At 34.8% G+C, this 17,932-nt stretch overlaps 1 protein-coding gene across 6 annotated transcripts in view; it reads left to right on the forward strand.

The window, feature by feature from the left end:
* Window positions 1-17,932, forward strand: part of PGAP1 (post-GPI attachment to proteins inositol deacylase 1) — a 45,668-nt gene that overhangs the window by 23,973 nt on the left and 3,763 nt on the right. For 3 of the 6 annotated variants that reach the window (XM_064451964.1, XM_064451961.1, XM_064451965.1), the window contains exons 20-28: window positions 244-337; window positions 972-1,062; window positions 1,278-1,475; window positions 3,520-3,652; window positions 4,807-4,857; window positions 6,096-6,319; window positions 6,676-6,780; window positions 7,633-7,714; window positions 17,317-17,678. In XM_064451964.1, the coding sequence (XP_064308034.1) occupies window positions 244-337; window positions 972-1,062; window positions 1,278-1,475; window positions 3,520-3,652; window positions 4,807-4,857; window positions 6,096-6,319; window positions 6,676-6,780; window positions 7,633-7,714; window positions 17,317-17,388 (1,050 nt within the window). In that variant the 3' untranslated portion in view covers window positions 17,389-17,678. Of the gene's footprint in view, window positions 1-243; window positions 338-971; window positions 1,063-1,277; window positions 1,476-3,519; window positions 3,653-4,806; window positions 4,858-6,095; window positions 6,320-6,675; window positions 6,781-7,632; window positions 17,679-17,932 lie in introns of those variants that run through there. The other 3 variants (XM_064451962.1, XR_010373043.1, XM_064451963.1) reach the window with 3 other exon arrangements.

Below are 17,932 nucleotides of genomic sequence, written 5' to 3' on the forward strand. Positions count from 1 at the left end.
GGTTATTTGTCAAAACATGTATGATTAGCCGTTCATGGGAGAGCCACGTATTTTCCATATATAACATTAATTGCTAATAGTGGTTATGAAATACTTACGCATCAAAATGAGAAACTGTTGAATTTTTTTAAGAAAAATTTTCTAAGAAACATTATCATGCTGTCGTCACAGTATTTTTGTGTGTGTATTTTAAAATATATTATTTTATATATATACACCTTAAAGGTTATCCTTGTCTTTCAGATAATAAGGTTCCATGCTGGCGCTCTTCCTGTCTATGTTGTTTCTAATATTCTTCTTACTTATGGAGGACAATTAAGCACACTGATCTCAACAGGTAGCTTTCTAGAATTTTTTTTTTCTGTCAAAAGTGATTTTAGAGAAATTACTTACCCAATTTACTGTTGAAAGACTAGCTAGTTGTGATTTTTTTTTTTTAAGCTAAGTATGATTGAACTTGTGCAATTACTTGGATCTATGCTTTTCAGTTTTGGGTTTTGTTTGTTGGTAGTTCTTCAAGGTTGTGTTGTGGCAGAATATTTCCTTATTATTTTAGTCTGCAGTCCCTTTATGAATGGTTGGTGTTGCACAATATTTTATAATTAATAGAAGTCTACTTAAAAATACGTCTACAAGTTTAAAATATATTGTTAATATGCATGAAGATGAGATTTGCAGACTAACTTCTAGACATGTCTTCAGATAAAAAGGATTTTTATTTAAATTCAGATTGTATTTGTGACAAACTCTGTAATCTCTCTAGAAGCTCTTGTTTCCTAATATGAGTGATGTAGTAAATAAGGGCCTTGATGATGAAGTATGCCGACTTGAAGTACTGCTATAAGACATGGTTCTCTTGTTTTAAAGTAAACTTTCAAACCTTTGTCTGAATTTAGTTTTTGTTGTGGATCTTCTTTGTTAAAGTTCGTGACAAAATAGTAACCGTAGATGCTTTCTGTTCTTGATTCTAGGCCAGTGTTCAGACTTTTCCCTTGAACTAGTTAGGACAGCTAAACCCTACAAAGTAGAACCTCTTATAAGCATTGTTGTGTTTCTGCAGAGGTGAGTTTGTGTAATTTATTTATTTCTTTAAAGCAGTTTCTAAAACAGTTTCAGTAAAACTATTGGTGGGGAGGAGTATTATTTTATCTGTAGTCATTGTGAACACCTGACTCGTGATTTTGTTTGAAAGGCTGAGTAGGAGGAATAGTTGATAGATACCTTACTTTAATGGCAATTGGAAGTGATAAGTAATACTGCTTTCATGTTTTTGGCAGGTTTAACGGGTTTAGAGAGATATGGGAATCGCTGTCACTACCAGAGGTGGATACTGCTGTACTGAGCAGTCAGGATGCATCGTTCCCCCTAGTGTCCCTGATTCTGTTTCTTTTTGGGACAGGCATTGCCTACTGGAGTGGAGTATTTTTCTCTACATCTCTGAGACTCTTCTCTTCCTTATGGTTAACTCTGATTAGGTAAAACAACATTTTCTATGTACTTCTGCTCTTTTAGATGACTGTGACTGTGTCAGTTTTTCCTGTTTGCTTCAGTGTGGATGTTTGGGCAGATTGAATTCTGCAATGTAGTTAATACCTGATTTTTAGACATCTGGGTTTGTCAGTGTTAAGTACTAATGAAGTATGAGGATTGCCTTGTGTTCCTTATTCCACATATCCAAAGGGAACATAAATGGCTTTCTTCTTTCCCTCACCAGCTGTTACAAAGGTTTTCAGTTTGTTTATAAGGAGAGCTTGTTGGGAAAAAGAAAGCAACCGAACTATTCCCTTTTCAGCAGCTCAAAAAAAATAAAGGTATATATTTAGAAAAGGTACTATAAGCATTGTAATCCATTCTTCATTATTCATGTTGGATAAACTGCATTGAAGAATACAAAGAAGTTTGTGAAATAAAAACTTCTTGGATGTTCATTTCACTCTACAATACTGATGGATTTTATAGATCATGTCTAAGAACACTGGAATGTTTTTGCTTGTACAGATGAGTATTCCAATATGAAAGTGATTTTAAAAAAACATGGAAGATAAAAAGATTCTGAAAGAGTAAATCAGTAAATTGGGTAACATGCTTAGCTATTTTAATGGTTTGACTGTTCTGACACTGATAATAGTCCTCTAGTTAGCTAGATTTGAGTCTTCAGAAAGTTGGTTGGGATGCTCTTTACTCAGAAAATATCAGCTAAATGAACTCTTTCTTTTTTCATCACTAGCATTTCTGGTCTTAGTCTACCAAATAATAGATGTGGTGTCAGCTACTTCCTAGCCATCTTGTTTATAAATTACAGTAGATGCTTCAGTATTAGTTTTAAGTGACAACGAAATTCTAAGTTTTGAAACTACTCTTACTAAATTTTTAAGAGGTTTAGCTCAGTTCATACTCTTTTATTAAAGCTTTTGATTTCTTGCAAACCCTGATAATGTCTTGGGCAGAGGTAGCAAAATAAGATGTTGTGACCTGTAAGTCAGCTGGTTCATTCTGAAATTCTAGTGCCTTACACAATTTTTGATCTACTCCTGAATTTCGTGGAAAAAACCCCACTCACTTTCAATAAATCTCTCTGAAGGAGAAGGTATCTACTTGATTTTTGGTCAGTGTCCTGAAACGATCTGATATGGCCAGTAGCAAAGAATGTGTCACTAGCGTCTGTGAAATTCTTTCTTCTCTTCAGCTGGCCTTCTTTTTGTGGTTATTTTCAATATTTGTTGCAAAGGCTTTTAAAATGGTATTTTCCAAACAATGCTTTTCCTGTTTTCAATGTCTGTTTTAATAGCAGAATATTCCGTGAATATCCAAGAAGTACAAACTTCTTCATAGTTCTATCGCACTTCCTCCCTACTGCATTCCCTTATTGTCACACCTTCTCTGCTCATCTTTGTCACTTCAGATTCATACTTGTCTCTTAGTCGTATCAGCTGGAATCCAGAAACTTATTTTAAGTTTTTTTTTGTGTCTCTTAGACTGTGAACAAGCAGAAATTCCTGTCTGGGAAGAATGTTTGTCACAGAATTAATCTCTTGGAGACTTATTGTTGTATACTGCTGCACTACCATGGAACACTGCAGTGCATTAACTTCTGTAGTGGAAGTCACTTTCATGATGCAGCTGTGCAGTAATAAGACACTTGTTTTCTTGGGCTGAACAGAAGAACTTAGTGACTGATGCAGATCTACAGTTAGCATTATCTAATGTTTTATGTTCACCAATGTATCCTTTATGTTGTCCAAATGAAGTAAAAATAATACATTACTAACGGATATAACATTCTAGAAGTTGTAAGATTGTTTTGTTAGTGCATTTGATAAGAAAGTTTTTCTTTCAAAGTAGCTTATGTAACAATCAGTATGTATGTTAAAATTTGTCTAACTTCATTTTTCCAGTGTTTAACTGATATTCAGGAACAATTTATTCTTTTCAGTCATTCATGAAACAGAATTATTCTTTGACCTTTTTAGGTCTGATGTTGTTACAAAAGTATAACAGCAGTTTTGCTTCTTTCTGTAGACCTACAGTACTTCAAAAAGCTAAGTTGATTACACCCAGAAGACTCTGCGGGGTGTTATCCCTGGCTTTGGTTAGCTGGACAACTTGTGGTGCATTTGCTGTATTCATTATTTATCTTCAATATTTGTTTAAGGTACTGAAAGTCTAAACGTTTTGAACTTATAGCTGAATTCAAAATTTCTTAGGCTTTGAATTAAACCCATGTTAAAAGGAAAAATAGTTAAAAGAAATTTTATTATTTGCATACTTGAAATAGGTCTTTTTTTTAACTTATCAGATTCTCACAATCTTGTAATATTTAGAGTTATTTTTCTTCTTTTGATAACACTTCTTCCAAAGAAATGTACAGTACCATATGCCCACTGCAATAATGCATATAATTGCAATTTTTAACTTATGGATAGGTAATATTATAAAATCAAAGACTAATAACTCCCTTGAAGAGAAACTTTAGCAAAGGAGGGACTGGCATGTTCTGTAGAACCCTTTCTAATCTTTAAAGACTTTTCACAAATCTTTATGGAGTAAAAGGAAGGACAGTGGATATATTGTAGAATTAGGGTAGTCTTGTTTATGTCTAATCTAATCCCTGGGGTAGTGCCACAAAGATCTGTATTTAGTCCCTGCCATTCAGTTTCCATAGCCTTCCTTGCATCAGAGCATCTAACTTATCAAGTTCACCCTGTGGTTATATAGCTGCCAGATCAGCTACTAAGCTGCTAGGGAAGCATTGGAGCATGCATCTGGGAGTAGGGGCACAAAGCAGAGTAGCTTACAGGTGGTCTGAAGCAGGTCAGAGCAGCTGAAGGCACAGCCTGAGGAACAGCACTATCTCTAATTGAACTCCCTGTGACATATGAAGGATGTACCCATGCTGACATTACTCTGTACATGACATTACGTGTTAGTAAATCTCTGGCATGGGACTTTTCCTGTGTGGCCTGTTTATGGGTTTTTGCAGAAAGTGAAGTAGGACTGAATTAGCAGGGGGAGGTGAGGAATATGCAGATTTTCCACACACTATTCTCTGTCAAGCACAGTGGAAGGGGAGAAAGCAGACCAGTGTATGTTTCTCTCTGTGGTTGGAAATCCTTCCTTAACAGAGCACTTTGGATGCTGCTGATCAAAAAGGCAGAGGGAGTTCTTGCACTGCAGCTCCATTGGGGCCCTAGAATCATACAGCTATAAAAAGGGACAAAATATAATTGGCCTAAAATTTTCTTCTTCTATATTACAGCTTGTGTGTGAAGAAATATTACTAAAAATGCTGAACTGTTTGTCTTACAGGTTATAAAACTACATGTGAATGTAAGAGCAGAACGAAACGTGCTCAGTGGGGTGAGTCTGTTTCCTGCTTCTGTTCAAAACCATGCCCAAAAATTGTTTGGCAAACCTATGCATTATGAATTGTTATTGTCCTGCTTTGGTAATATTAGGCTGTGCTGTGATGGCTGGCTGCAGTTTACTGACTGTGTGCGTGATGTCAAAGAAAAGCCAGGATGTGCGTAGCCTGTTCCATCACATAGGACTATTGCATTCACTGTTCAAAATCACTGCACTGTGAACTTTTCTGAAGTACATTTGAGAAGAAAACTTAGTCTCTGGATACATACAGAACAATAGTTTTTGTCTAAATTTTGGTATTTGATTATACATGCCTTATCTAAAAAAAATAAATTATTATTTTCTAGGTAATAATCTATACTGCAGGTAAATATTTTTCCAGATAAGTAGTCCATGTTGTTCAGGGTGTTTTTAATTAGGATATGACAGATACGATTTATTAGATGGATACGGACTGAGACTGCACTAAATTGGGAGCTGTTTAAAAAGGAGTGGAGAAGCACTGGGTTTCATCCATTGTGAACTTTGTTTCTTTTTTCAGTTACTTTAAGGTATAGGATCAAAAATGTAAGGAGGTGTGGATAGAAGCATAAAATAACTACCTGTTCTTTTTTACAAACATAGAACATAGTTAAAAAAGCAGTCTTCCAGAGAAATTGTTGACAGTTTTCTTTGGGTTTCTTTGGGTGATTTTTGTGTGTTTTAGTTTTAAATCCTCTCCTTATCTTCTTTCATCTTCATATGGGTTTTTTTTTTGTTTCACTTTGGGTTGTTTTTTTTTCCTGTCATTGGTAGTTAGCATCTGCCAACTTACGGGTTTATCTCTGTTATTTATTCCTACAGCTAATATTTTGCTCTCAGTTTCATTATCTCCTGTGTCTTTTTCCATGAATGATCATCTGTGATTTTCACCTGCATGTGTTATTACTCCTATTATTCTGTTCTTCCTCCTTCCAGGAACTCCATTTCTTGTCAGGGCATCTCCATTCTCCATTCTTTTATTCCAAAGACACATGAACTATTAGTGTATGAGAAATTTCCGGTTAAATCTAGATGTTTTAAAATTGAACCATTGAACTTTGCTTTTGATGGCTTTTTGAGGGATAAATTACAAATTTTCTTCTTAAATCAGAGCTGGTATGATACTGTTGTTATAGCTTTTCCCTCTTCCTCCCCCAGTATGGGTTCTTACAAGCCTGTGCATATTTTTGACTTCTGTCTTATATTTTCAGGATTCAGATGACTCAAAAGAATCTTCACAGAACTCCAGTATACACACAATCAAAAACCAGAGTTCAGCGGACAGGATTTCAGAAGCAAAACAATCTCTTTCCAACATTATGACAATGCCTGAAGCTGTTAACAGTCTTAAGATGCATGTTACAATATTGAATTTATTCACATGGATTGTGCTGCTCAACTTGCCATCCTTAATTTATTGGTTAAAAAATCTCAGGTAACTTCTTAAATTGCCAGCAAGATGGAAGAAAAGAATATGAACCTTTGAACATAATAAAAATTGCAAATGTTTGATTCTTTACATTATTAGCTACCTTATAGTATCAAAGACTTCTGTAAATTATAACTGTGCTTTCTGTGCGATCCAGTTTATGTTATGGTATAAGTAAGTGTTAAGTGAATCAGCAATATGTTGAAGAAAGCAATGAATCAGAAAGGATTTAAAATCAGGCTGTGGTGCCATACATGTTTCATGTGTGTTTGTTATTATCAGCCAATGCTTTTTCACCAACTTGGATTGTATTTGGTATCCTAGTTTAGAAATAACGTGCTTTTTAAAACATTTCTTTGCAGGTACAATGTGAGACTTGATCCTGATCCATGTAGGTCTACAGCTATTATCATCATATGCGTTATAGAAATACTCATGAATTCAAGTACTTCTGAAGTGAAATCAAGGTACTGTAGCCTAATGTCCAGGCTTTGTTTCCTGCTTCTTCCTTACTACTTCGTTTTGTGTGGTAAAACTGAATTTATGCTACACAGACATGTAATTGTTCAGCCTACATGGAGACCCGTGAACTTGTATGGTTAAATCTTAAGACTAGGTAGAATGCCTGCAAATTACCTGTAGTTCAGCTAAGTGGAGAAAATCACCTGTATTTACCACAAGGACTTAAATGAAGTATTTGCTATCTAAACCATCAGTCACAGAAAGACTTCTTCAGCTCTGATTTTTTCATTCATAATTAATTGAATCCTTCCAAATGTTACAGAATCCTAACACGTTTAGCAACTATTGTCAGAAAGTTAGAAGGAAAAGTGAATCCTTATCCATTATAGTTATGTTCTTGTAACTCCCCTTTATGGGCACATTTGTGGAAATGTAATGTACTTTCTACTGGATTAAGAAATTTTGAGCACTTGGTTTTGCTGACAGTGTGTTTCTTGTTTACATATAAAATTATCAGTGCCTCATGGAAGAAAATTAATAGTAACCAAATGTATTTTTATCCTCTTGAGCTGTTAACTCAAATTATCTAAAACATTAAATCTTTCTTTGTTACAGAGAACTTATTTCTAAATTAATATAAGAACATTTTTAAGTGACATTTTATTAGCCTTTTTAAATAATTGCTCTTGCTTATGCATCAAGTGTTATTTCCCATTAGATATATTTGTTCTGTTTTAAAAATGGACAAAGCCTTGAAATCTATAAATTATATTTCAAAAGAAAGTGAAATATGGTATTTGCATACCTTCTGCATGTATGGCTACAAAAATGGCAATCTTTTCTTTGTATTCTTACAGTAAACTCTTGAAGATCGCAGCCAAAGTTCCACTCCCTTTGTCCGTTGCAATGTTGGCCTTTGGACGAATGCATTTATACAAAGTACCACACTTTGTAACCTTTTCTCTTCTTCTGCATGTGCTGTGTTGTATTGTGTAACGTTCTCCGTTATACATAGGAAGAACAGTGCAGCCCAGAAGCTTAACACTGGAGATGGGGTAAATCTCAATGAAGAAATGCCTAGACTAATATCATTGCTAGTTTACATTATGTGGGAAAGAGGACAGAACTGTGAATACTTTATGAAAAGTTTTGTGATTCTCTTCGTGTTGCTTAGAAAGCTTTTCATGGTGTTTACTTGCTGACTGTGGAAATTAAGTGAATTAACTCTGTGTGTATGTGTAAGCACATAAATCACATCGGTGTTAACATCTCAATACTCTATTTGCCTTGCAGACACTTGGATATTTCACTGTACTTCTTTGTTGAAACAGACTTTTTTTACTCACTATGCCAAACAGTGCACATGTTCTGAACTTGCATCTCCTGCAGGTCTAAATTATGCTGGTTAAAACTCAATACATTTCAAGCACACTGTGACTATCACAAAAACTACATAGCCAAGTATACTTTTAATCATTTTATGCTACATTTAAAAGCTGCCACAGTTGTGTCTACACAAACTAGAATGTACTGCTTATATAGAACTGTTATTTCTATCAAATCATTTGTTCAATCAGTGTGAGTTGAACATTTGTGAGATACTGAGAGTCTTATACATTTTACTTTTTGTGAGAGTGAGAAAACAACAATATTCTGTGTAGCTTTCTATTCAGGAAGGATACCAGCAGATTCATAAACAATTTGCTCTAATGTTGTTTTAAAACATTGTCAGTTTTCTCTAGAATTTTGTCAATTCTGAAATTAGTCCTTGGACCTTGTCCATACGTAGAAGCTAGCAGATGTTGAGGTATGGTGTGAGTTGACAGTGCAGTTGCTGTACCGCGCTGTTTCCAAGTAGACAGGGCAGGTTTTTTTTTCCTATTGCAAATGGAGAACCAACGGTCTCCTAATAAATCTCCATATATGAAATGAATATGGAATAGTTACAACACTGTAATTCATGCCCTGCCATACAGCGCTAACTTCTCCACATGGACAGACTCTTAGTAATAGTGGGAAATACCGTAATTATTAGCTCTGTATAAAGTATTTTCTTAGTGCCTAGATGCTACAGTGACTGCCATTTATAATAAAGTCTAAAATAGCTCTGTGTAAGGAATCCTGTCCCCTGGGTATGTGTTTTCCCAACAGAAGAAATCTTGGTAGCCATTAGATTAAAAAGATATATTGATTCTGTGTAGAGATGAGCCACCTACGTGCTTCTGTGTTAGCCGTCTTTGCTCCATCTGAGATACCTGTTATCTTCATATGGTAATACTAGACCAGCTCCATCATCTTACACAAATAATAAGAGGAAATCTGCTATCCACATTCAACCCAGTATATTCTTGATATAGTAGTACAGCCAGCCTGACCCATTAATTTTAGCGTATTTCATTAATCTTGCCTAAAGTGCCTCAGTTCTAGTGTGTTGCTAGGGTCAATTTATTTGAAGCTGGCTGGAGAGACTTAATTGACACAGTAGCTTTCCAAAATGAAGGTCAAATGTGAAGTGTGTGTTTTGTCAACTTATATCCAAGTCAGTTCAAGTTATCAGTAATTCATTAAAACTGCTTTAACTGAGTAAGACTATTGTAGTTAGCCAAACCACTGTCACTGTTACTAGTAATCTGTGTGCTGGTATTCTAGTCTTAACCCTTTTAAAAAAAGGTTAGATTATACATAGTGTTTGTAAATCAGAAAAAACATTTGAATAGATTATCTTGATACTTTCTAATCAAATGTATGCTACAGTATATGTATGTAAGATAATTTGTGTGTCTAAATATACTTGTAGCTAAATCCACCCGTTGGTTTAACCTACAAATTGCTGTTCAGACATAGAAGGACATAGTAGTTTTTCTACTTTCAAATGGCTGTGAGTGAAAGATGGTGGCAGAACTGCATTGAGGCTTGTAGAAGGCCGTCTGTGAAATGTGCAGGATCTGATTTCTGTGGAAGATAATTTTCCTTGGGCTTCATGGTCCTTTTGGCTTACTACTGTATTTTACTTCTGATTTTGTTTTGCCATCTTAATGGGCTCTTTATGCACGAATCTGTTTGTTGGAGCTGTTGGTGGAATAAAATAATAATCAGAATAAGGAGAGCAAACAGTCTCTGCGTGTAGTAGCTTTGATAGCTTCCAAAATCTGCCATAATGTGAAACTTAGTGAATTATAGCAGCATAGAATAACACAATTTTTCTCATTTAATGATATTTTTAAAAGCTGGGAATTGTATTGAGAGTTGTTATTGGTCTTCATGAAATGGGTTACAGAATTTTGCATAGACTCCTACCTGATTTTCACATTGGAGGTAGGAACAGATATAACCCTGAGTCTGAGATGCAAGATGACAGAATTCATCACATCTCCCTCAACACTCCCTTTTTTCGGAGATGGTTTACCTTCACTAGGGGAAGGAGAGAAAGTCTTACTGCTACTTCGGATTTATGTGCATTCTGTGTTTTTTGTTAGATGAAAACTGTTCTCAGAGAGGTGCATCTGGATTTTGCAGTGATTCTGGATGGTATAATTTCAGCAGTTTGAGAGATCAGATGTCTAATCCCAACTAGGTTTTCTCAAATAATCAGTGGAGGGGGATAGGATTAGAACAAGTCCAGAGAACAATTCATCCCATTCTAAGAGATGATGAATTATCCTACTTGCCATTCTGAAAAGGGCAAGATTTTCTGACAGTCTAAAATTGCTTTCCAGGTAAAATACAATGATTGTTGTTACTTTTGGAGAAGAGGCTTCTGTTATGCAAATCTTTAGTTCTGCCACCGTCCACAATTATAATATCAGCAGAAACATAGGCAAACCCAATATAAATACTTTTAATTGTGTGTATGAGGAGGTGTAAATATTACTAAAATATCCTTTATTATGAGTAGGCTGCGTTTATAAAACAGCTTTTGGCAAATATTTTGTAATGTCTCTTACTACCCTTAACTAAATGAAAATACGTTTATTCCTCAGATTTTAGATTATCTAGACTATGTGGGAGAAGATCAAGACACAAATGACCTTGTAATAGATTAGACCTCTGCTTTATAAGGGAAGATTTCTGTTAACATGCAGACCCAAATTCTGTTCTCTCCTTTTTCAGAAGTTGAGGTATTAATTTTGCAAAACCACTGCTCTTCATCCATGTGGATGTTCACCACATTCAGATGGAGATTATTATGCCACATAATCAAGCATTTTGGTTGAGATTAAGCCACCATTTTTTGGTTTGTACCTCAGGATGCATTCAAAATAAGAACTGTTTGTGTGCCTCATTTCCAATATTTTTTTAATAAGGTATCAGAATAAAAAAAAAACCAACCCCAAAGTAAGAACCCAGAGTATCAAATGTCACTAACATTAGGTACAGCATGTATGTACATCAGAATCTTGGACAGGAGCAGGGGGAGATTTAAGGAGAAGCTTTTAGTGACATCTCCATACCCTGAATTGCTCTTGAAGTCTGTAATCTTTTCTGGTTGATATGATCAAACATGTATTCTTCATAGCCTTACAACGCTGCAATCATAACAGCTACACCCGTAGCTAACACTTCATAAAAGGTCTGTATTTGTCTGGTAAGGAAAAACTGTTACCTCTTAACTGGAATTACCAAATGTACCTTGAAACTGAATGAATGCATGTTGTCCAAAGGTGTTTTCAGTTTTGATTTAAAAGGTGGTTGTGGTATGTCACATTTCAGCAAAGGGGGGTTGCTTTTTGGGGGGTTTGGTTGGTGTTTTTTTTTTTTTTGTTTCAAAAAAAGTTGCAGTAACTGGAATTTAAGTTCATATTATTTCTAATATTTAGAGTTCTGCTCTGATTTTGGTTTTGAGTGAACTGATACATGTAGCAATTTGTTCACCAATATTAATTTGCTAAGTTTTAAAACAAACAAAAGAATAACACACCCAAACCCTAAATGGTGTAAGTAGTAATATATTGCAGAAGACACAGAGACTGCCTGTGTGTCTAAGTGAACTTTTCAACTATAATCTAATCGGGTTACCTTTTAAAGTCAGTGTTTAAAAAGTATTATAAAAACAAAAAAGCATTGTTGCATATGTCCGTGTTTGATTTGAAGTCTAATTTTCCATGTGTTTGCCAGTAACAAGGTTATGAACTCGTTACTTGACTTTTTTTTCTGAAATCTGATACATCTGCTTCTAAGCTTTGACAGGACAGAATAAAGTCGATTTTGCACCTGTGAATAAATGTAAACATTTGAGAATCTTTAATTTGATCAAGTTTATTTCAATACAGTGAAGAGTGTGTTTAGAGCTTTGTCTTATTTATACTGGGAGCAAGACCAGCCATTTACAGACCATCAATAATCTGAGTTACTGAAAATGTTTTTGGGAGCAGTTGTAGTGCCTGTACAATAATTGTGCTGCTGTTTTAAGTCACTAAGCTACTAGAAAATTGTTAGCTGTAAACCAGACTAAATTCTTAATGCTTATTTTTCATTTCATTATGAATGTTAGTCACAATTTACAGCTTTGACTTTTTACATGTTTTTTTTTTTTTCTGGCTTTTATAAGCACTTAGGACTGTACTGTAAAAGGTTTTAAAACTTTCATCACCATTCCTTTAGGTGAGACATACTTGTGTCACCAAACCTATGTGCTGCTCTTGTATACCTCTGGAAATGTGTCCCAATGAATGACAGTTGAAAATAGATTCATTTTTATGTTAAAGTAAAATTGTTTTTCTGTCTTTTTAGAGCCAGAACTTTAAACTAGTATTCTTAGTAGAATCCTTAAAATCTTCAAAAGTTTATTTGAAAACCTTTTACAAATATTTTTCTGATGTATATTCTTATTTATGGAAAAATTTATTCCAAGCTTTTAATCAGCTCATTTATTTTAAAGCTTAAATAAAATCTACAAATGTCATCTTGTTATTAAAAATTACTGGTTTTAAAAATATATTTTAAGCATTTAAGGAGAAAATTCTATAGCTCTTACTTAAGCAAATCTGCCCAGCACCTCATTTTTTCAGGTATCTAAGCAGGTAACTGCCTCAAATGCCTTGTTGCATGAAAACCTGAGTCAAAGCTGTGATGTTTTGACTTTAATTTCACTTAAGATTTAGGGTCTCATTTTGCATTCTTAAATGCAAACAGATTTTGCTACTCCTGCTGTCATAAACAAATCTTGTAAGCATGGCCTCCCTACAGTTATTGGCAGGTTGTGGTCTAGATTCTGTAGGAATCTGTGTGTTATCAGAGCTAATTTTGTGTCTACAGATGTCAGGATTGGCACACACAAACTTGTTATTCTGCTGCACATCATTTTGGTTCCTCCTTCCATACCCAGTTATCCTTGGCTTTGCATTATCCTTCTGCTGTAGTACCAAACGTAATGTTCACAGTAATAGTAGGGACCGTGGCTGACCTAGTGAAGATACACGGCAGCTGTCCTGTAGACTGTTGTTCTATGGAAGTTTCGCGTGTTTGTAGAAATACCAGCAAAGACTTTTCTTCCCTCCAACTTAAATAATTTCAGGGTATGTAAAGTACCAAATGTGCAAGTGTGTTGACATTTAGTTTTGTAAAATCTTAAGTGCACTATTTTGGGATCAATTCACTATTTTCCACTTACGCCGCTTTGAGTGTGAAAGCAGTATTTGAGTCTGCAGCAACAGACAACTGAAATATTTAATAGAAATCTACAAGTAGTAGATGTGACATGTATCATTAGAGTGCCAGACAAATTGGAATGTGAAATTCCTCACTGTGACTTTAAACTTGTAGCTTTCTAGAGAAAAAAAAAATTACTGTGCCTTAAATCAGTAAATGAATACGCTCTCACTGTAGCCTATGGACTTCTGTAGCCTTATATTTGATTTTTGAAGTTGACCAAAAACATTTGTGTGGATCATATTGAAACTTGATTTGGGGAGGATACTTCTAAAAATTTATTTTGACCCCATTTTGATGCTACACTTACAGAAATGAAGATTTATGACAAATACCATGTATCTGTGGTTTGGAGTCACCTCAGCTGAAGTCAGAAAGCTTTAGCTGACTTTGATTTCTCAAGTTTTTTTTTGTGACAAAAAGAAAAATAATGAAGGAGAACTAGTCTCAGATATGTGTCTTAACTTCAAAGTTTGTGTGTCAAATTATTTTTTAAAATTTTGTTCTTTAGTTTCTTTAAAATAAAGAAGTAGTCTAATTGTACTTTAAGCAAAATATTGTATTTGAGCCATTGAGTATCAATATTTATGCCAGTGTGAGAAGACAACTAGACAGGGATGGGGTTGGTTGGTTGTGTTAAAGCTCCAGAAGTTCTGAATAACAATATATTTAACTTCTTAGGAAAAATATTCATATATAAAACCCTGAAAAGTGTTTGGGGAAAAAAGAAATTTTATACGTTCTGTTCTTCTCAATTGCAATAAAGAAAACCAGACATACTCAAGATGTTAAAATCTTGTTTTGAAACAGTAGAAGGATTTCTTATGTATATTTTTTAATATGAAGAGCTCAGGAAAAGCTACCATTGGCTTTCCTTATGTGTCTCTACAGGTTTCTCTGGAGAAAAACTCTGACTTGCCTCCCTCCCCCTGTATTAGTAGCATGCAGCACTGAATCTTGAATAAAGATACCATCTCAAAACTTATAAATGGACTGTGGATATTGAGATATGCACACAAAATGACTGCATGTCCACTGATCACAATAATGGTTTGAAGCAACACAAATCAAAGTTTAATAACTTTTTAATTTAAAAATAACTTGAACCTGGTTGCCACAATGCTGCTGATGCTGTGGCACAACAGGTAGCATGCAATTTTTGTCTCCCCTGCTACTTCCTTCTGTATGTTAGTTTAGGATTTTAAAAACTCTAATTCCAGTCACCTAACTTTTCTTTCTTTTGTGATGATGTTGATTTCCTAGCTACAGGAATATTCTAGTATTAAAATAATTGAGAGGGCATAACTACCTTTAAGCCCTTTGTACACGATGATTAGTCTAGAAAAACTGTGTAACCTAGGCTTAGTAACTTGATTCCCTACTTAGCTTTTAATTGTTTTTCCAAGCACAAAGACAGAATAATGTTGTCAAAAATACCTGTTTTGAGTAAGGGGAGGGGGGGACTGTTGTTTGGTTGGTTTTAAGAGGACTTAAAACCTTGAAGAATACTCATATAATTTTTTGAAAACTCTATCGCTTCACAAGCAACCTGTCTTACGTGTTTTTAACTCTTCCTCTGTTTCCAGTTCTTACATAGCTAGCGTAAATCTGGTACTATAGGTGGAGCTAACTCTTAATAGTTACAGGTTTCTAGAGGTGTTGACAGGGTCTTGTCTATAAATGTTTGAATAATGCTATAATAAGTTATTGTGCTTATTAAAATGTTTATAACTGAATTCTCAGATACAGATGCAATGTGTGATAAGCCTTGGCGAAGTCCTTGTCTTGCGAGATGCTGAGAAAACTTTGGAGAATACGTATCTCCAGATAACGTTGAAATTTCTGAAAGTGGAAATCTCATCATCTTTAAAAACTATGCTTTTAGATACTGGTGCTTTTTTGCTGAAGGTGAGGGCAACTTGAGCAGGAGCTACTCTGGGATGTTTGTGTTTTGTTTGATGGTTTCCCTGTCTGCAGCGTATACTTCACATTTTTTTGTCTTTTTTTTTTACCTAAGTGTGCATGGCTTAGAGTACACTGTATAGCACATGCTCTGCTAAATAAACACTTCTGGATATTTTGGTATGGTGTTTTAACATGGTTGCATTAGTACAAATGGTGGTAATTCACAAAAAATGCCACTTACCAGTCATACTCTGTAGAGTGTTGTGAATGTTACCTGTACTTCTGTGTACAAACACGCTAATGAGTGTCGTCATGAACGTTTGCCTTCCAGTCTTTGCTCAGGTACTCATGTGGAGCAGTTTGGTACTTTTCCTTCTAACTTGTATTACTTAGGATTCTAAGCAGAAAATAAAAACGGTGAACAAAAACATTGTACTTCAAGTAACAGACACTTTTTTTCACATCTCAGGTAGAACACAATAAAGATCATGCCTGACAAAGCTTGCCTCTATATCTTAACTCATGCATCTGAGGCTGTTACACCTGCCTTGCTGTCATGAATGGGAAATGCATTAAAATAGAAAATGTTTGGTGAATAATATAGATTATGTAGAGCATCATATGTATAAAACTCATTCTCAGCTAAACAAATTAATTTTAAATTTGCCTTTTGTTCTCGAACAAGATTTTTACCTTTTTGAAGTAACTTCCATGAAACTGAACAAACAATGTTTAAAATGTACATGAATACTACTTACTGTGCCATAAGGCTATATAAATAGTGCAGGCACTTTCAAAAGATTTGATCTACTGAAGATGTGTGTCTACATACATAATTTGTCAAGAAAACCTAGTGCTTCAATATGGTTGCATTAAAAAGGCGGCACTGACATCTGGCTGGGAATCCATTTGCTAAACTAGCTCTTGTTCTCAAAGGAGGATGCAGTTTTGTCCAATCAGGGTAACTATACTAATAGTATTTTAATATGAATGTGTTCTACTTATATTTGACTTTCAGTGAAGGAAAGAACTATAATGAAACCATCTTTAAAAAAAACAACCAAACAAAAACCCACCAAAAAAACCCCCCTATTAAAATGAGTACCAAGTCTAAATAGACTTTTAGCTCAGTTTTTCAAGCACTTTTAGCTCAGGAAGCAACAATACAGGTTTGTAGGATTATTTTTTTTTCAAGACAACTCACAGAAAATATACGCTAATGAAAACTCTTGCATATCTGCATACTTCGTCAACCAAACTACCTCAATTTCTACAGTAACAACAGTAATAAAACTGGTTTAAAATTTACAGATGACTCTGGTACATTTTACTAGCTAAATATACTCTATCCCCCGGTTTTTTCTTTCTAAATATATGAAACGAATATCCCAAAGTGTAAATGAAGCCTTTTCTTCTTCCTGTCATTTCCTTTAGAGGAACATATTTCTACTTCTGGTTGATTTAGAAGGTAAATTATGCACAAAAATAAACTAGAAATAAGTCTTTACCTAGAAGATCAACAAAGAAAGTTCTCTTATATTGGGGCCTGCCTTTTTACATAGTTCTGTTGCTACTGCTGTTCTGGTTCTTGATGAGTCTACTGTCTGGAAGTTGTCTATTATGAAAAGTAAGTGATGGCTTTTGATGGATTTTCTTTTTTGTGTGTGTCATTTTTTTTATTCCAAGGCTGCAGAATAATATACAAGCTGGATAAGTTGACCTGTATTTTTGTATGTTACTGCTGTCAAGATAACTTTGTTTACTGTGTTGCTAATGATGTTTGGATGTCCATGACTTTGCCTGCCTGGAAGGGTGGTTTTAGGTTTTTGGTTTGCTTTCAAAATTTAAACCAAAGAAAGATGTAAAGCTTCTAGTCAGAAATAAACATCTATAATCTGAAGTAAGGTAATGGCCAAAAATCTTTAGTTTTACCATGTCTATTTAGAGATGTATTTTATGTGATACTAACTAAAGTGTCGTCTAAATAGTGGAGAGAAGAACATAATGAAATTACAAGCAAAAATTTGAGCGGCTTTGAGATGAAGAATGCTACGAAATAAGGCCAAGGTAAATTATCATAGTCCTCCTTGCAGTCTTTGTCTTAGTTTCTAGTCTGACAGGAGGATATTGACTGCCGATAAAATCAGGGTAGGAAAGCAACACTTCCATTAAAATGTTATGATTTTGGATCTTGAAACAGACTTTACTTTTCTCTCTCTCTCTCCAGCATCAAGAAAATGATCCATATCTCATCTTGCTTGAAAACCATTCAACCAGCTGTAATTATCTGTTAGTCACCATTGTAGAGATATGGCTAATCACTTTTAATTAAAAGTAATATTTTGATATAGCTCTGCTATCTCTGCTGGGAATTGTTTTAAACTTATTATATGCTTACCACCAATTTTCTGCAATATGGCTTAGGGAGGAGGAATTTGCACTGCGCTGTTCAATAGCAACAGGTCTTACGGGTATTAAGGATGAAATTCTCAAGGGTCTTTATGTCATGGATGGAAATGGAATCATTACTGTATTTTTGAACTCCTGCTAACGTCATTGACACCCACCTACAGTCCACTAGAAATATAAGTGCAGAGATCAGTT

The sequence above is a fragment of the Phalacrocorax carbo genome, chromosome 5, assembly GCF_963921805.1.
Source record: "Phalacrocorax carbo chromosome 5, bPhaCar2.1, whole genome shotgun sequence".
Taxonomy (NCBI): domain Eukaryota; kingdom Metazoa; phylum Chordata; class Aves; order Suliformes; family Phalacrocoracidae; genus Phalacrocorax; species Phalacrocorax carbo.